The sequence below is a fragment of the Sycon ciliatum genome, chromosome 12 (assembly GCF_964019385.1).
Source record: "Sycon ciliatum chromosome 12, ocSycCili1.1, whole genome shotgun sequence".
NCBI lineage: Eukaryota > Metazoa > Porifera > Calcarea > Leucosolenida > Sycettidae > Sycon > Sycon ciliatum.
Genome location: NC_088654.1, coordinates 6124545 through 6145217, shown reverse-complemented (window position 1 = coordinate 6145217; position 20673 = coordinate 6124545). Strand labels below are relative to the sequence as shown.

The 20673-nt window shown below is 45.4% G+C and overlaps 1 protein-coding gene across 1 annotated transcript in view; it reads left to right on the top strand.

The window, feature by feature from the left end:
- Window positions 1–20673, top strand: part of LOC135827904 (uncharacterized) — a 169792-nt gene that overhangs the window by 86075 nt on the left and 63044 nt on the right. The window contains exons 36-38 of the mRNA XM_065340341.1: window positions 345–440; window positions 3236–3348; window positions 5048–5201. Of these exons, the coding sequence (XP_065196413.1) occupies window positions 345–440; window positions 3236–3348; window positions 5048–5201 (363 nt within the window). The remainder of the gene's footprint in view (window positions 1–344; window positions 441–3235; window positions 3349–5047; window positions 5202–20673) is intronic.

The window sequence follows — 20673 nt, the reverse complement described above, 5'->3', positions numbered from 1 at the left end:
ATGGCATGCGCTACGTCTACATCATCATGCACCCGTTCACGATGATGGTGGGAGACCTTGTTTTGTTGCTAGGCAGTGTGTCATGGCAGAATGGCCGATCATCAGAAACCTGTTGCCTCTGGTGGTTGGCGATTTTGCCTTGAAACTCCGAGTAACAACAGTATCAAGTTTGCCGCTATTGTCAACTTGTTCAACAGGCTCTCCTTCGTGAGTTGAGCACTTTCACTAGTCACCTGATATTTGTCAATTGAATAGTTTCACAAATGTGTTGCAATAGGGTTGCAAAGTCTTCACATGGGTTTCTTGCCTCTCTCTCTCTCTCTTCTTTTTTGCATTGCTTATAGAGGTTAGAATCCTGGCATCACAAGCCAGTCCTTCACTTTCTCATGTTCCTACAACCGGACTAGTTGCCATATGCACATGTTTCCTGGCCAGTGTCGGTAAGGACGTGTGTGTGTGTATGTGTGTACGTGTGTGTGTGTGTGTGTACGTGTGTGTACGTGTGTGTATGTGTGTGTGTGTGTGTGTGTACGTGCATGTATGCGTGTGTGCATGTGTGTGCATGTGTGTGTATGTGTATGTGTGTGTCAGTGCGTCAGTGTGTCTGTGTGTGTATGTGTTTGTGTGTGTATGTGTGTGTGTGTGTGTGTGTGTGTGTACGTGCATGTGTGTGTGTTTGTCTGAGTGTGTGTGTGTGTGCGCACGCATGTGCGTGTGTGTATGTAATCTCATGCACACACACACGATCGCATGATTTCATGCGTAAATGCACCAGTTGTGAACACAGCTTAAACCCCACCGCACGCTTGCTTTTAGCCGATAAAGTAACGTATTTTGCATAGCGGCATAGATTGCGTAGATGACGGCCCTATGCCTACGGACCGCAGTTACCGCATCCTGAACAAGTTCGGGCATGATCACGTCTTCTCTCCTGGCGACTGGATGCCTGTCAGCAGTCTCTTGCTGTCGACGCTTCTTTTCACGAAGTCGGCGAGTCTCCAAACGACGGGATATTTGCTCCGTTGTTACTTGTTTTGTGGCGTAGCCTTTCACATGCACGGCGACTCTCGAGGCGGCGGGACCTCTCTTCTCCCATCTTCTACTCTCTGCGTAGGCACTCCTGCCGACGCCATCTGCCCAGAGCTTCAACAATGTCACCCCTGTCATTTTGCTCTTCGTCATATTCCTCTGTTAACCCTTTGTGTACGGACTGTACAACTTTCGATCCCCTGGGATCGAAACTTTTCAAATTTTCAATCAATCGTAACTCAGTCATTTCTGGGTTATTTCCAAAACCTAATTATGTAGGTCGAAGAGAAAACTCCCAGCTGTCCATTGAAACAATCGCAGAAACACTCTGATGTGCGGTTCCAGAGTTACGAAGCTTGACAGTCAAATCGCGGCAATTGTCGCTCAATAGCCGCGTGCGCAGATTTGAATAAGGGATTTTCCCATCTTTCTGGGCATCCAGTGACGTAGAAACATATTCAAAATGGCAAACGGACTCGTGGCAGATTGTGAAATTTTTTTGGAAGTAAAAATTAGTTGTTACAAGCAAGGAGAGCGAAATGGCTGATACAAGACGACTTCTGTCGGAATATTGGCGTTGCAACTAAGACGCTGGGCTGTAGCGCTGGAGTTTTGACCTTCGTGGTGGCAAGTGTGGGCTCAATGTGTTTCTCTTGCGACGAGCTTTCCAGGAAGCTCAACATTGAAAAAATCGTCAAAAGGAGACCAAAGTTATGATCCGGAGAATTATGAAATTTGAGGCGAGTCGAGATCAAATTCAGTCTGCGTACATTTTTTTCAGTACATAAAGGGTTAATGATCTCAGCATTCCATTTATACAACAACCATGCCGATTAAAACACTGCAATCCACCCGTTGCTTCCATTCCCGGCCCATTAGCAACACACCCAAAAACATTTGAACGATAATGCAATAATACGACACCGTATCCTTGTTGACCTAGGCAAAAAAGCATAGCGATGTTACATTTTGTTCATTTCTCCAATTTTTCAAGACATAACATGGGATCTGAACCTGCAATATCGCCCAGCATGCATCCCCCCTTATACACTTCACATACATACATATTCTTCCAAGTTGCTTCACGTCATGATCTTACAGTTGAAAGCCCTATTTGAATAACGTGGTAACGTGGTACGTGGTACGGTACGGGACATGTACGGGATAGCGCCATGCATGCCCAACGATGCAACAAACAATTACCAGATTAAAGCTGTGTGGACCCTGGCTAGTGCCAGACGTTACTCAAGTAACGTCTTTTGTAGGGGTGAAATAATTATACTGAATATTCGGATATTCGTTTGGACTTCAAGTACAGTCAACTTTGCGTATAACGACATTCGGCGGGGCATCAGAAAAGTGTCCTTATTCGCGAAGAGTTAGTGTCGTTATACCCGAAGTCTCATTATATGTATTACAGTTGGAATGGACTTTGCTCTGGGCATGGACATTCTGTCGTTATTCGCGAATTGTCGTTATATCCGCAGTCATTGTTAGCCAAGTTGACTGTATAATCGTACTGGGAATAGATCAGAGTACTCGCTCATATACGCTACATGCATTTAACACAGAAGCCTGCAGTTTCAGAGCAACAGTCAGCAGATATTGATGCGCAGACTGTGTGGTGACCATTTGTACACGAGTAGAGAGAGCCTAAATGACCCACTGACCAATATACCCGAGAAAAGAACTGCCAATTGGTTCAATCAGGGTTATATCATGTGACTTTAAGGCTCTTGGTATGCGATTTTCAGGATATCAAGAATACTCGAAGATTCGTAACAATGGAAATTGTGGGCACAAGTTATGCGATCGAGTCCACCAACTGAACTAGAAATGTGCACGTCTGACTGTTCAAAATCTGGTTTAGTTGGTGGACTCAATCGCATAACTTATGTCAACAATTCCATGTTACAAAGAGTTCTTAAAATACTCGACTATTCGATCGGAGAAAATCAGAATACTCAAACTCGGGATTTCAGTTCCAACTTTCACCCCTAGACTTTTGCATAGCTACGGGTATAATGGTACTGCACTACTACCACTGCCACTGAACCACTCTTTATACATGTTTATGTTGATGCGCGTATGTTTGGACGCACGGACACACACACACACACACACACATGCACGCACGCACGCACACACACACGCATGCACACACACACACGCACACATGTGCACACACACACACACACATCTGCAGGTATGCATTGTGACATGTACAGGAACAACGACACAGAAACCATCACTGGCATTCGTGTGTACGACGAGAAGTCGCGGCTTGTTGCAGATCTTAGCAAGAGCTACAAAAGCTCGGTAAGTCTCCTCAGCCTGGAACAAGTTCCGGCCACAAAGTAAGCCTTGGCTGGTGTGTGTGTGTGTGTGTGGGGGGGGGGTTATTACGGTATTCTGGACACAAAGTAAGCCTTGGGTGGGAGTTTGGAGGTGGGGGGGGGGGGGGTATTACAGTACTATTGTGTTCTGGATACAAAATAAGCCTCGGATGGGAGGTTGGGGGGGGGGGGGGAAGAGGAGGTGGGTGTGTGTGTGTGGGGGGGGGGGGGGATATTACGGTACTAGTATTCTGGATACAAAATAAGCCTTGGATGGGAGGCCCAGTGTTCCGCATTCGTAGGAACTACCCTTCAAGGATCAAGGCGCAGATGCAGCTCCTAAAGCGGTGGGAGGTGAGTAGATCAGCTCACCAGCAACTGGTCAAAGACCGAGAATCCCATTCCCTGTGCAAAGACAAATAACTGTTTAATAGAGTGAGGTATTCATTGTACGTGTACTGCAAGTAGTAAGCAGCAGATGTTGGCCTTTTATCGCTAAACCAATGAGCACTAACACGAGAGGATCGGCCAGAGAGCGCTTTCGCTGGAGGTCACACTCACAGGAGGTGGGATTGCTTTATGGAAGCCTTCATTCCTCTTGTAAACACCTCCATCCACAAACGTGCGCTCAGCCTCACGACAAGAATAAAGTACTGACAGTATTTCGCCAATTTGCCATCATCAGGGAAATGTCAATTTATCCTTGTTTACTGTAAGCCGTGACATTATTGCGATGGTCTAATTTCTGCGAAATTCGCGACCGCGTGGAAATCGCGAAATTTAGTCAGCGCGAAAAGGAGATCCATGAAAGGTTTAGCAAGAATGCCACAGGTTTAGCAAGAATGCCATTCTGCAATCGCAAAATTAAAACCTCGCAAACCTGTCCGGATTCTGAAAACGCGAACTAAAAACGCCGCGAAAAGTTCACGCTTTACAGTACACTGCAAACCCGGAATCGATTGCGCCCGTTTTAGTTTTGCAAACTACAATGACATACAATTTGCGCTTGCAAACTTTTGCGATTGTAGTCAATTTGCTGCTTTATTGTTCCGAGTATCAGTTTAGTTTAGTTTAAACATCTCTTATTATTATTTTTCTCACCCCACACCCCTCTACCCTGTTATCGGCCCTCTTAAGAGTTGTGTTCATCACTGTTGAGGCTTCCGATGGAAAATAAAAAGTAAGAAAAAATAAAATAAGAAGAAATTTGACAATTTGTCTACAGTTTTGCATTTCGTGCCCACTTCCTTTCGCGACTTCACACCCATCGCGAAAATCATGAACGTTTCAGGATCGCTAAGGTTTCAGGGCTTCCAGTATGCTGCTGAGAGCCTGCTCAGGTGTAGATGTGTGTTCAAGTGGATAGAAAACTCTGCAGTGGAGTTGAAGAGTTTTATCATATTGTCTGGAGGGTAATCCACACTGGAGTATAAGCCGCACTCCCATTTTTTTGCCACGAAATACAGCCGTCTGCGCTATTTATCGCCGTTGATTTGATAATCGGAGTATAAGCCGCATCCCTCTTTGCTGTGGGTGAATTTTGAGTGTTTCAAAGTGCGGCTTATAATTCTGGAGAATGTGGTAACTATAATGCACAGTGACTCCATCTCTGCTTTCTTTCTGGTTGTTGTTGTGGTGGCGGCGGCGGCGGCGGCGGTGGTGGTGATGGTGGTGCCATTCAGGATTCCCGGTTCTACTTCCAGCCCGGCATGGTAGATGTGGCCAACATTTATGCTGGCAGGTACCACATTGTCATGGCAACAGCCACTTACCCATTGGGTGAAATCAGTGGCAAGATTGTTGTCAGCCACTTCCGCTTCACCAACGATCATAACAGTAAGCAATACTAGTTTACATATGAAGGGCTCCAATTCAAAACGCGATAAAGACCGAACCGGAGCTTTTGCGTTTTTGTCACCAAAGAAGTTGTTTTCACCCCACGAACGTCTGTGTGTCTGTTTTATGGATCAAAACGTGATACATCCCAGTCAAAATGATGCCTGAAGTTTGTGTTCTTGTGCAAAACGCGATAAAAGTCATTGATGCTGCAGTGTAGACCAGAAAAGAACAAATGAAAAAATGCCCTTCCTGAAACATCCACAAAATGGATTTATCTCGTTTTGAATTGGAGCCCTTCATATAGTGGTGAACGGTTTTGTGGTGAAACGAGCGTATCTATTATAATAATAATACGAAAAGTACCGCCAGAGCGCCCCATCTTGCGAGAGCGCCTCACCTTGATTTTACAGCCAAGGGAAGAAAATCGCATGGCAGAGTGCTACTAAGTTTGTACGGTGTGAGAACCTAAGTGTATGTAAGGTCACAATTGGCATGTTTTTATGTGGAGCTCGCATCTCCTCGAAGGTAAACTGGGTACGAATTGACTCCAACATGTGGAATGTGTGTACAAGGTCCCGGTCGTATGACCTACAGACAGGAAACCACCTCCACAAGACGACCACGAAAGGACGAGATGGTGGGGCGCTCTGGCGGTACTCTACGGTAATAGCAATCATCATAGCCTAGGAGCGGTGGCATGTTATGTTTTGTTATCTTTATGTTTACTTCACCATAGGTACAGGCATTGCTGCCTTCTTGCTGGGGATCGGGAATGATGTCACAGCTCCTAGGCTATGATGAGAAAAATAAAATGGTATGATAGATTAATATGGACTCAGATGGAGAGCCAAGGTTTAATTTTAATATACAAAAGAGAAAGACCAAGGAACTACAAGTTACGCTATACTGTCCACTAATACCACCAGTTACTAAACAATCAGCCCATGCGATAACATTGCACGACACTGACCGACGGCACTGACGTTCTATAGCTAACTGGCTAACAGCTGTAGCACAACTTGGATGCGCACTCCAACAGCCTTCCAACTTGGAAGGTTCTAAGTTATAGAACCAACATAAGGAGGGGAAGGTGAGCGCAATCAAGATAAGCACGAGCTGAAAGTCTCAGCTGTGAAGGACGTTGGTGGACGTTCATGCTTGTCGATGACGATACTGGCAACACCATTGGACAATACGGTCAAACCACGATTCAAGAACGCAAAGCAACAGTGAACAGTGAACACCGGACAGCAGCGTGAGTCAGTGTCGCTCCTGGACGGTGAGACAGACGTCGAGGACACTCGGTCATTCGCTTACAAGTCATCGCCGAAGTCGCAACCACTACTTCGTAGTGAATAATAATAATAATAATAATTGAACTGCCTCTGCTGGGATGACAACTACACCATAGCTCAGTGGTTAGAGCATCGCTGGCTACAAGCGAAGGTCCCTTGTTCGAGTCCTGGTGGTGACAGTCAATTTTTTCTTCAGACTTTTCCCGTTTGTCTCTTTCCCTCAAACCAGTTAATATTTTATGACTTGGGGCTCCCCGCGTGCTAATTTGTACGTGAAGTGTGTGGGCTACAGTGAGGGCTGCTTCCCACCCGCCTGTGTGGATTCACAGGAAGTGTGAGTAACGAAGTCTGAAGAAAATGTTGAACTGCCTCTGCTGGGATGACGACTACACCATAGCTCAGTGGTTAGAGCATCGCTGGCTACAAGCGAAGGTCCCTGGTTCGTGTCCTGGTGGTGACAGTAAATTTTTTCTTCAGACTTTTCCCGTTTGTCTCTTTCCCTCAAACCAGTTAATATGTTATGACTTGGGGCTCCCCGCGTGCTAGTTTGTACGTGAAGTGTGTGGGCTACAGCGAGGGCTGCGTCCCACCCGCCTGTGTGGATTCACAGGAAGTGTGAGTAACGAAGTCTGAAGAAAATGTTGAACTGCCTCTGCTGGGATGACGACTACACCATAGCTCAGTGGTTAGAGCATCGCTGGCTACAAGCGAAGGTCCCTGGTTCGTGTCCTGGTGGTTGTTGTTGTTGTTGTTGTTGACTTTTATTTTACTTCACCAATTGCACAGGCATGATTGCCTTCTTACCGGCCTATAGGTCCGGTTCTCACAGAAAGATGAAGAAAATTATATGAGGAAATGTATAGAGATAAAGACATGCAAGCGGTATGATTATTATTATAGAAATGTTTGTTATGACATTGTGTGTATGCTGACACTCAATTTGTGTGAACTTTTTATAATGTGATAACAAATAAAATGTAGTGGAAGCATTTCATGAGAATATATGTGTGAACATTGGCAGACTTTGTTGGTGGTGACAGTAAATTTTTTCTTCAGACTTTTCCCGTTTGTCTCTTTCCCTCAAACCAGTTAATATTTTATGACTTGGGGCTCCCCGCGTGCTAGTTTGTACGTGAAGTGTGTGGGCTACAGTGAGGGCTGCGTCCCACCCGCCTGTGTGGATTCACAGGAAGTGTGAGTAACGAAGTCTGAAGAAAATGTTGAACTGCCTCTGCTGGGATGACGACTACACCATAGCTCAGTGGTTAGAGCATCGCTGGCTACAAGCGAAGGTCCCTGGTTCGAGTCCTGGTGGTGACAGTCAATTTTTTCTTCAGACTTTTCCCGTTTGTCTCTTTCCCTCAAACCAGTTAATATTTTATGACTTGGGGCTCCCCGCGTGCTAGTTTGTACGTGAAGTGTGTGGGCTACAGTGAGGGCTGCGTCCCACCCGCCTGTGTGGATTCACAGGAAGTGTGAGTAACGAAGTCTGAAGAAAATGTTGAACTGCCTCTGCTGGGATGACGACTACACCATAGCTCAGTGGTGAGAGCATCGCTGGCTACAAGCGAAGGTCCCTGGTTCGAGTCCTGGTGGTGACAGTCAATTTTTTCTTCAGACTTTTCCCGTTTGTCTCTTTCCCTCAAACCAGTTAATATTTTATGACTTGGGGCTCCCCGCGTGCTAGTTTGTACGTGAAGTGTGTGGGCTACAGTGAGGGCTGCGTCCCACCCGCCTGTGTGGATTCACAGGAAGCGTGAGTAACGAAGTCTGAAGAAAATGTTGAACTGCCTCTGCTGGGATGACGACTACACCAAAGCTCAGTGGTGAGAGCATCGCTGGCTACAAGCGAAGGTCCCTGGTTCGAGTCCTGGTGGTGACAGTCAATTTTTTCTTCAGACTTTTCCCGTTTGTCTCTTTCCCTCAAACCAGTTAATATTTTATGACTTGGGGCTCCCCGCGTGCTAGTTTGTACGTGAAATGTGTGGGCTACAGTGAGGGCTGCGTCCCACCCGCCTGTGTGGATTCACAGGAAGTGTGAGTAACGAAGTCTGAATAAAATGTTGAACTGCCTCTGCTGGGATGACGACTACACCATAGCTGAGTGGTGAGAGCATCGCTGGCTACAAGCGAAGGTCCCTGGTTCGAGTCCTGGTGGTGACAGTCAAGTTTTTCTTCAGACTTTTCCCGTTTGTCTCTTTCCCTCAAACCAGTTAATATTTTATGACTTGGGGCTCCCCGCATGCTAGTTTGTACGTGAAGTGTGTGAGCTACAGTGAGGGCTGCGTCCCACCCGCCTGTGTGGATTCACAGGAAGTGTGAGTAACGAAGTCTGAAGAAAATGTTGAACTGCCTCTGCTGGGATGACGACTACACCATAGCTCAGTGGTGAGAGCATCGCTGGCTACAAGCGAAGGTCCCTGGTTCGAGTCCTGGTGGTGACAGTCAATTTTTTCTTCAGACTTTTCCCGTTTGTCTCTTTCCCTCAAACCAGTTAATATTTTATGACTTGGGGCTCCCCGCGTGCTAGTTTGTACGTGAAATGTGTGGGCTACAGTGAGGGCTGCGTCCCACCCGCCTGTGTGGATTCACAGGAAGTGTGAGTAACGAAGTCTGAAGAAAATGTTGAACTGCCTCTGCTGGGATGACGACTACACCATAGCTCAGTGGTTAGAGCATCGCTGGCTACAAGCGAAGGTCCCTGGTTCGAGTCCTGGTGGTGACCGTCAATTTTTTCTTCAGACTTTTCCCGTTTGTCTCTTTCCCTCAAACCAGTTAATATTTTTTGACTTGGGGCTCCCCGCGTGCTAGTTTGTACGTGAAGTGTGTGGGCTACAGTGAGGGCTGCGTCCCACCCGCCTGTGTGGATTCACAGGAAGTGTGAGTAACGAAGTCTGAATAAAATGTTGAACTGCCTCTGCTGGGATGACGACTACACCATAGCTGAGTGGTGAGAGCATCGCTGGCTACAAGCGAAGGTCCCTGGTTCGCCTAGTTGTTGCACTTTCTGACTGTATATAGTATCTAGGTACAGTGGTGGAGAGTTACTCTTAACTCGTTTCCATATGTCCTTTTCCTTTCTACTTTTAATAATAATAATAATAATAATAATAATTTGAAACTCGGCTTGTACAATTCGTTTTCGCAAAGCTTCCCTTTCTTTACTTATCTTGGATATTTATGACCCACCCAAGTTGGCTGGTGTGCTGCTTTGCTGCTTCGAATTGTAGTTAGACCGCTTTGTCAAGTACCGTACTGGTCTCGTCATCGTCCAGTAACAATCGACATTCTTTGTTCCGTTGGGACTGTAGCTATTGCTCGTTTTCGTTGCGCTTGCCTTCCCCTCTTTGTTCTTTCCATAACCTTGAACCTTCCAAGTTGGAAGGCTGTCGGTTAGCTCTACGGAGATGTGTTGAAGTTAGGTGTCAGGACGTCGAATGTCTCAGTACTCTGTCAGTTTTGTGCCTAGTTATTGCACTTTCTGACTGTATATATGTAGGACTCAGTGAGCAGTCACGTCTCGATGACCGATCACGATCCCCGTGACCAATCAAACAGTCACAAATTCCCGAAGAGCAGTCATAAAGTCACACACCAGTTTGAATCCCGATGACCAGTTACAAACAGCCGCGACTTTCTCTGTGAACGGTCACAGGGTCCACGTCAAAATATTACGACTCAACTGTAGGCATTCACGCGATCAGCATACTTTTTTCCTTCACAGACACAGGTTTCCGAAGTGAGCAAGAAAGATTTCGATCAACTCTCGATCTCCGCGTAGTTTACTTGTAGCTCGAGTCTGGTGTGTGTGGGCTCCTCTCCAAAACGAAGGGTGGTCGAAAATCTTGCAGGCTTCAGATAGAATCTCTTTTGAGAGGACGTTCTGGCTAGTAGATTGTGCTATTCATAATATTTGAAGAACAAACTTCGTCTTTCAGAAAAGCTATTTCGGAATATTTTCAGTCAAATAATTTTTGCATGCCGATCTTGCTAGAACGGAGACTGATTTCAACTGATCCAGCATACAAGCAGCACTCGCTTTGTGTTTTTGGAGAGGATGGGTGACAAGATTACGGAGTCAGAAGTGGACATCGTCGACGATGCAGAGACGAAAATATAATGAAGATGGAAAAGAAAATATGTTCATCTCCAAGAAGGTACTGAGTACACCAAGCACCTTCGTGTGTGTAGCTCTGTCTTTCTTGTGGAAGACTCCACAGAAAAAACAATGTCCAGCTTGTTGAAACTGAAACTGCCTCTCAGTTGAAGTCGTTCAGGGAAGACATCTATTCAAGACATCATTGATCCATTCTCAAGAACCATCGTAAGAAATTAAATCAAGTCATGTTAGCGATAAGAATGGCGAACTAGACCGGAGAAGTGTGAGTGTCTTGTTTTGACTGCAGGAAACTGTATTTCAATATTGTGGCTCAACGTAGTGCTTACGCAGTTTACTGCTTCGAACACATCTTCATCCCTACTCCCAAAATAACTCTGTAAAATTTATTGATGTAACATTATGGTACATGTACATGGTCTTTCCCGTTGTGCTGCTATAACGTGTATTATAAGTACATGCATACGAGTACTGTGTACCGTTTACTGTCTCCTTGTCAGTGTTTTTGGGCGATCCTCCACACCTTCATGTGTCCATTACGTACTATTTTCCTTCTACTTATTAATTTTATAGAAATATTCACTCACTACAACTAACTTCTTGTGATTGCTGGTGCGAATGTACCCTGCGATGCCTGCTTGTTAGTGAGAGTGCACCAGACATGTATCGATATGTATGTCTGACGAGATGTTCTTGAACTGGCATATCAGTATCACCAAGAGTACGGTTCTTCCGTCTACGCATCTCTTCTTGGCTTGTGGATTGTTTGAAAAGAGATAAAATAATGATACAGAAATACTTGTGTCCAAGTGTCGTCATGAAAACAAGTTCTACCTCCGTAACTTTGTCCGCAAGGTCACGTGAATCTTGCTGGTAGTCTCACTGCCAATTTGTGTGTGTGTGTGTGTGTGTTTGTGTGTGTGTGTGTGTGTGTGTGTGTGTGTGAGTAAGTGTGCGCGCGCATGTGTGAGTGTGTGTGTTTGTGTGCATGCGTGAGAAAGAGAGCGCGCGTGTGTGTGTGTGTGTGTGTGTGAGAGAGAGAGAGAGAGAGAGAGAGAGAGAGAGAGAATGTGTGTGTGTGTGTGTGTGTGTGTGTGCGCATGTGTGTGTGTGTGTGTGTAATGGTGTGGGCATGTGTGGATTTGGCATTTAAGTCCCCAGCTCTATTCTATAATTCACGCTGGAACTGCTGCTGCATAGCTCCAAGTCTGAAGACTTGGCAACTTCACGCCTGCACCTGACTCTTGCGCTATGATACACGTTGCCTATGATACCCTCAGAATTTCCCACCTTACTCCCCCTTATGTTCAGGCTGCCCGTTTTGGAGCCATCAGTTGCCTGACGATCGTAGTAATACATGAAACTCAGAGTTGTGACAAAGCTTCCAATCTCTCTTGTAATACAGAAATACCTATATTCTGCCTGTGACTACTCACAGAGAAAGAGTGGCCGTAACTGTACATTCCGCATATAACTGTTCGCTTGGAATTATAGTGGTCACAACTGTATTCTGTGACCGCTCAAAGGGAATTATAGTTTCCACAACAAATCCTGCAGTACGAAGCACTCCGCGAGCAGTCACGAACTGTGTGCTTTACACATGTACATGTGTGGTGAATTGTGACTGGTCATGGGGCATTGTGACTGGTAAACTAATTTGTGACTGGTCATGGGGAGTTTGTGACTGTTTGACTGGTCACGGGGACCGTGATTGGTCATGGGGCCTTGACTGGTCACTGAGTCCTACATATAGTATCATGTTACAGTGATGGAGAGTTACTCTTAACTCGTATCCATATGTCCTTTTCTCTTTTACAATAATATAATAATAAGAAGAAGAGGCATATTTCAAGGTGATACATTTTCCCCGTTACTGTTTTGCCTGGCGCTAAACCCAATCAGTTTTGAGCTCAACCGATTGCCTTTGGGATACAGAGTCAGCTGCAGAGACGCCGAGTTAACTATCAATCACTCTTGGTACATGGACGACATTAAACTCTACGGGAAAACTACAAAGGATGTGACTACCCTCGTGTCTACCGTGTGTGGCGTTGGTGATGACATCGGCATGAATCTCAACCCAGCCAAGTGTGCCGTGCTGCACGTCAGGAGAGGAAAACCAGATGTAGGATGCTCTATCCAGGTTGGCGATGAGACCATTGCAGAGTCGCTACGACTCAATGAATCATACAAGTACCTTGGAGTAGTGCAAGCAGCCATGATACCTCACCCGCAGCTCAAGACGCAACTCACTGCAGAATACAAAAAGAGATTGTATTTGCTTCTTAACAGTGGATTGAATGCGCGAAACATGATCAAGGCCATAAATACGTATGCTCTGCCGGTTATGACATAGAGTTATGGAATCGTAAATTGGACCGAGGCTGAAATCAAGACCACAGATCGAGCGAAAAGATCAGCCTTGACTGCGTCTGGATTTCACCACCCCAAAGCCTCAGTCAACAGGCTCTACATGAAGAGGGGAGATGGAGGCCGGGGCTCGGTCTCTTGTGAGGATATGCACGGCCGGAGCATGTGTGGCCTGGCCCGCTACATGAGTACCAGCCCAATAGACAGAATAAGCCTGCTTTATCAGTACCATCAACAAAAACCTACAACAAAAAGCCACTCAATAACTGCAAAGGCCGCTAAGTTCCTGTCGAGTTTGGATCTGCCAGCAGCTGGACCAGCTTTACCCAATAAGCATACCATTAAACAAGCGTGCGCTGAGCGAAAATCCAACACACTTTCCACTATGCCGCTGCATGGGAGATATTGGAGCCGATTCAAGGAGAATCACCTAGATAAGGAGCTTACCTTCATGTGGTTGAAATCAAGGACACTGAAACCTTCAACTGAAGGCATGATTATGGCAGCACAAGACCAATCCCTCAAAACGAAAAATTACCAATACGCCATAATGAAGTCAATTGCTCGAACTGATGCCAATTGCAGGCTTTGCAAGGGCAGCTTAGAAACAATTGCCCACATTGTCAGTGCCTGCCCAGTTCTTGCTCGGACCAGTTACATCGAACGTCATAACCGGATAGTAAAGTATGTGCACTTCGAAATGTGTAGAGCACGAGATCTACCTACTGGTGCTTCACGATTCGACCACCAGCTCAAGGCATTGGTCAAAAGTGATCGGTATCGGCTCTATTGGGAGTATTCGGTCCCAACTGACCTGAAACTATCAGCAAACAGGCCCGATCTGCTCCTTGTTGATGACAAGGAGCGCATCGCCTACATTATAGACATCAGCGTTCCTGGTGAGAACAACATCAATAAGAAAATGGCTGAAAAGCGCTCGAAATATTATGATTTGAAGCGGGAGATTTTGAGGATTTGGTCCCTCACCCAGGTTGACGTGGTCCCTGTGGTTGTCGGTGCCCTGGGAGGCTTGGTGAGGGAGACTCCTCAATGCCTTCGGACTGTGCAGGGAGGAGACCTGGCTATTGTGCAACAGGAGGCTATACAAGGTTCGATTAAAATACTAAGACCTATCCTTAACATGTAGATGCACCTCTGCTGCGTTTGCATGTTCAATAGCTAAGAGACTTGAATAACGACTGATAAAGACTGATATTTCCTTTGTTACTCCCTTCATTGGTTGATGTATTTTGCCTGTCGCTGCAAATTCTTTATTATTGTTTTGATGTTGGAGTTCGGATTGAGTTTCTTTCCTTTCTTCCTCTTCCTTCAACTATTTCTTGTCCCTTTGGTTTTTAGGTTTTATTTATTTATTTTTGTTTGTTTTTTCACTTTCTTTTTGCTGTCCCACCCATGGAAATATTTCCCGGTGGGTCTGGCTTATCGCCTTCGAAAGAAGTGAATAAAGGAGAGATAATAATATTAACTGGTTTGAGGGAAAGAGACAAACGGGAAAAGTCTGAAGAAAAAATTTACTGTCACCAACAGGACTCGAACCAGGGACCCTCGCTTGTAGCCAGCGATGCTCTAACCACTGAGCTATGGTGTAGTCGTCATCCCAGCAGAGGCCGTTCAACATTTTCTTCAGACTTCGTAACTCACACTTCCTGTGAATAATAATAATAATAATAATAATAATAATAGTAACTGGTTTGAGGGAAAGAGACAAACGGGAAAAGTAAGCTATGGTGTAGTCGTCATCCCAGCAGAGGCCGTTCAACATTTTCTTCAGACTTCGTAACTCACAAGTTGGAAGGCTGTCGGTTAGCGCTAGGGAGATGTGTTGAAGTTAGGTGTCAGGACGTCGAATGTCTCAGTACTCTGTCAGTTTTGTGCCTAGTTATTACACTTTCTGACTGTATATAGTATCATGTTACAGTGATGGAGAGTTACTCTTAAATATGTCCTTTTCTCTTCTACAATAATAATAATAATAATAATAATTTAAAAATTCGACGAGGAGACAATAATTTTAATATGGCAATAAGTAGGACGAGCTGAAGCGACATGTGGACTACTTTATTAACAATGTAAGCGATGGAGACGATGCAAGAAACAACCTAAAGGGTAAGGAAAAATACATGTAAGAAGAAAAAGGGCAATGGAAAAAAAAAAAAAAAGATGATTCGAACAAGTTTTCGTACAACACTCTTCAGGAATCACCGTTGTACTAAAGAACAAAATGAGAACAAAGGAAATAATATAGCAATCAAGGTAGGGTGACACGATACAATGACAGCACTAGAATATCGAGGTGCGATTTCTCACAAAAGTGTGCAGAAAACAAGGGTATACAAGTAAGAACTAAGCGTGACAAGTGTGTATCAGCAACAAAAACAAAAAAGTGAGAACGAATGATAATAATAACAATAATAAACAAGAAGGTGACAAAACACATTTAGGCACAAGTGGCAACAACGTTGCCACACTACACAACAGAACATTATTTGAACAATTTTAAGGTAATAACACTATCTTTCTGGACACACAAATTCGGCTTATGAATGCGCTGACAAACAGCTTCCAAAACTTGTAACTGCAAAAGATAACCATGACGAGCACGGCACAAAACAGAAAAACAGGAATCAGAATAAGTACGACAACAGTCAGTACTAGAAACCAAATGATTGTATACTGAAGACTTGTTATTACGAGACGGACGCACACAATCTCGACTCACGCGCACACCCTCACACTCACTCTCACCCTCACTCAGCTCACCTTCTCCCTCACTGTCCGAATCAGAACCTGCTCCGTCATCCACCGCGGTTTGACTCTCCTCCTCACTTGCATCGTCCTGCGTCTCACCTTCACCACCCACGCCAACCCTGAATGCCGTTGCCTTCACGTCAGTCGTCGTCCTTTCCGATTGTTTCCTTTGTATTTTTACCGTGAATTCATAGGTCCGGTTGTAATCTGCTGTAGATCTCCGTGGTCTGTCATTTGCTGCTTTGTTTTGTGGATTAGTTGTTGTTGTTGTTGGATGTGAACCTGGTGTTGTTGTTGGATGTGCAGCTGGTGTTGTTGTTGCAGCCATGGTTGTTGGTCTTTCTGTTGGATCCAGCTCTGGTTCCGGTGGGACAAATCGACCGCCGCGGGTGCTCCCCACCAACACAGACCTCGAAGGAGGAGGGTCAGGGGGAGGCAGAGGTGCTGTCACCACTCGAGGCACAGCCCCATGCAAAGCACCCAGAGGCACAGACTTAGGCACACCCGAGGGCTGCACCAATGGCGGTTCCGCACGCCCCTCCAAAGAGCTGCCAAGCTCCAGCCCGTCCAACACAGATGTCAGAGGGGGAGCGGCAGACAGCGGCAGGGAACTATCCTGCCGTCTAGGTGATGGGTTTTTCCTAGGCCTCCCGCGTTTGGGCCTCTCAGATTGCGCACTGGGTGGAAGGATGTGAAGTGGAGTGTGTTGTTTGATACGTGCGTTCAGGTGCTGAACAGTCCTACCAACATACCGACTAGCACAATGTCGGCATTCGAAGTTGTAGATAACATGACTGAGGTGGAGGGTTGGTAGGACGTCCTTCCGCACCGTGAACGCACGCATTGTTGTGAAGACTGGCACAAAATGTACTGCATAATAAGTACGACGGACGATAGACTTGACTGCGTGACACACTTTGATCGATTCCTGCCCCTTCCATGGCAAACATAGATAGACGGGACAGCGAGGTGGACCAATCAGCACCGATTTCGGTTTCTGCTCCATGGACAGAAACTTACGCAACAAGAATTCCGGATAGCCATTCTTCAAGAAAACAGATCGAAGGAAATCGAGCTCGGCCTGCAGCTTACTGGGCGAACAAATACGTTCCGCACGGTCCACGAGGTTACGAACTAAGTTGACCTTGTATTGAGACGAACAATATGAATCGAAGGCAATGTACTGACCGGTGAACGTAGGCTTACGATACACAGAAGTCAACATTTCACAGCCAGTCTTCTCTACAAGCACGTCTAGAAATGACAACTTACTAGACTGCTCGTGCTCACAAGTAAAGCGGAGGGAAGGATGTAGGCTGTTGAGCACATCGAGAAACAATTCACTGCTCTCAACACTGTCAAAATGCGTGAACGAATCGTCAACAAAACGCACGTAGAACGCGGGCCAAAGCGACTCATCAATCTTGCACTCACAATAACCAACGAATATATTGGCGAGGACGGGACCAAGAGGAGATCCCATCGCCACACCATCTACTTGCTTGTACATCACATCGTTGAACGAAAATTCGACACCAGTTGTAACTGACAGCATCAAATGACGAAACGCCGCTTCCGATACCCATGGAGTATCAACATCATCGTTACGGTACAATACATCCATACAGATGTCAACAGTCTCATCAATAGGAACATTCGTAAAGAGACTTACAATATCGAAGGAACACATGTGTGCATTGAGAGGGACCGGACTATCACGAAGCCTCGCAACAAAGTCGAAGCTATCCTTCACAGTGCGTTTGCAATAGTAATCTTGAACAGGCTGTAGGTAGATGCACAGCCATTTCGAGATAGAGTATTGAGGGGAGGCGGTCATGGATACTATTGGTCTAACAGGGCATGTAGGTTTATGAATTTTAGGAAGGCCATAGAGTCTAGGACGAAGGGTACCAGTCGGTTTGATGCGATCGAATTCATGTTTTGATATTTGTTCTTCATTCTTTAGCTTCTTAAGGTAAGTTACAAGATCCTTTTCTACTTTTTCAGTTCGATCACAGGTCTTGACCGGACCAAGTGTACGGAACTTTGATGTGTCATTTAGGATAACGGACATCTTCTCGATGTAGTCAGTTTTATTCATTAAAACAGTTGCACGACCCTTATCAGGGCGCGTGACAATAATGTCTTTGTTATTCCGTAGCTCATGCAGGGCTTTGAGATGTTCGCGTTTCAATGAAAACGTTCTTCTATCCGGTAATGCATCAGCGTGTTCCTCGGCCTCTGCCCGGATCTTTGCGGCGCAAATGGACTGTTGTGACTCGGACACCGGTCTGAAGCGTAATAACTTGCGGTAAAAGAGCTCAAACTCGGTCATGATTACTTCCTTCTTGTTTGATTTTGGTGGAATCCCGAAATCGGTTCCACGACAGAGGAGCTCTTTCTGAAGAGTGGTCAACTCTAGTGATGTCATGTTAATTATGGTGGTATCAGGATCGATGGTGACATGTCCATATCTTTTCTGTCTTAGCCAATTGTAGGTCTTGTCATGTTTTGTGATTAGATGGATACGTTGTTTCTGGTCATTTTCCGAAAGGAGCATAGAGAATCTCAAGAAGTCGTGAGAGGAGAGAAAGCAGCGTGCACGATCATACAAATACCTAAACCGCGAACGTGACTTTGACAAAGTGTCGCAGGACCGGGCAATCTCGTCTTTCATGAATACGCGTTCGATGTTTAACGTGTGGTAAGCTTTGGTCCTGCGGACACGGTTCTCTACACCACCTGGACAAACACCATTGTCCAGACAACGTCTAAGGAACACTACGTTAAATGCAACACTACGATAATGAAATCGTGACTTCAGCGCATGGTTCAGAATATCTATCTGAGTCTGGCTATATCTCGACCTGAAGTATTTAAAAATTCGACGAGGAGACAATAATTTTAATATGGCAATAAGTAGGACGAGCTGAAGCGACATGTGGACTACTTTATTAACAATGTAAGCGATGGAGACGATGCAAGAAACAACCTAAAGGGTAAGGAAAAATACATGTAAGAAGAAAAAGGGCAATGGAAAAAAAAAAAGATGATTCGAACAAGTTTTCGTACAACACTCTTCAGGAATCACCGTTGTACTAAAGAACAAAATGAGAACAAAGGAAATAATATAGCAATCAAGGTAGGGTGACACGATACAATGACAGCACTAGAATATCGAGGTGCGATTTCTCACAAAAGTGTGCAGAAAACAAGGGTATACAAGTAAGAACTAAGCGTGACAAGTGTGTATCAGCAACAAAAACAAAAAAGTGAGAACGAATGATAATAATAACAATAATAAACAAGAAGGTGACAAAACACATTTAGGCACAAGTGGCAACAACGTTGCCACACTACACAACAGAACATTATTTGAACAATTTTAAGGTAATAACACTATCTTTCTGGACACACAAATTCGGCTTATGAATGCGCTGACAAACAGCTTCCAAAACTTGTAACTGCAAAAGATAACCATGACGAGCACGGCACAAAACAGAAAAACAGGAATCAGAATAAGTACGACAACAGTCAGTACTAGAAACCAAATGATTGTATACTGAAGACTTGTTATTACGAGACGGACGCACACAATCTCGACTCACGCGCACACCCTCACACTCACTCTCACCCTCACTCAGCTCACCTTCTCCCTCACTGTCCGAATCAGAACCTGCTCCGTCATCCACCGCGGTTTGACTCTCCTCCTCACTTGCATCGTCCTGCGTCTCACCTTCACCACCCACGCCAACCCTGAATGCCGTTGCCTTCACGTCAGTCGTCGTCCTTTCCGATTGTTTCCTTTGTATTTTTACCGTGAATTCATAGGTCCGGTTGTAATCTGCTGTAGATCTCCGTGGTCTGTCATTTGCTGCTTTGTTTTGTGGATTAGTTGTTGTTGTTGTTGGATGTGAACCTGGTGTTGTTGTTGGATGTGCAGCTGGTGTTGTTGTTGCAGCCATGGTTGTTGGTCTTTCTGTTGGATCCAGCTCTGGTTCCGGTGGGACAAATCGACCGCCGCGGGTGCTCCCCACCAACACAGACCTCGAAGGAGGAGGGTCAGGGGGAGGCAGAGGTGCTGTCACCACTCGAGGCACAGCCCCATGCAAAGCACCCAGAGGCACAGACTTAGGCACACCCGAGGGCTGCACCAATGGCGGTTCCGCACGCACCTCCAAAGAGCTGCCAAGCTCCAGCCCGTCCAACACAGATGTCAGAGGGGGAGCGGCAGACAGCGGCAGGGAACTATCCTGCCGTCTAGGTGATGGGTTTTTCCTAGGCCTCCCGCGTTTGGGCCTCTCAGATTGCGCACTGGGTGGAAGGATGTGAAGTGGAGTGTGTTGTTTGATACGTGCGTTCAGGTGCTGAACAGTCCTACCAACATACCGACTAGCACAATGTCGGCATTCGAAGTTGTAGATAACATGACTGAGGTGGAGGGTTGGTAGGACGTCCTTCCGCACCGTGAACTTAAAATTGTTCAAATAATGTTCTGTTGTGTAGTGTGGCAACGTTGTTGCCACTTGTGCCTAAATGTGTTTTGTCACCTTCTTGTTTATTATTGTTATTATTATCATTCGTTCTCACTTTTTTGTTTTTGTTGCTGATACACACTTGTCACGCTTAGTTCTTACTTGTATACCCTTGTTTTCTGCACACTTTTGTGAGAAATCGCACCTCGATATTCTAGTGCTGTCATTGTATCGTGTCACCCTACCTTGATTGCTATATTATTTCCTTTGTTCTCATTTTGTTCTTTAGTACAACGGTGATTCCTGAAGAGTGTTGTACGAAAACTTGTTCGAATCATCTTTTTTTTTTCCATTGCCCTTTTTCTTCTTACATGTATTTTTCCATACCCTTTAGGTTGTTTCTTGCATCGTCTCCATCGCTTACATTGTTAATAAAGTAGTCC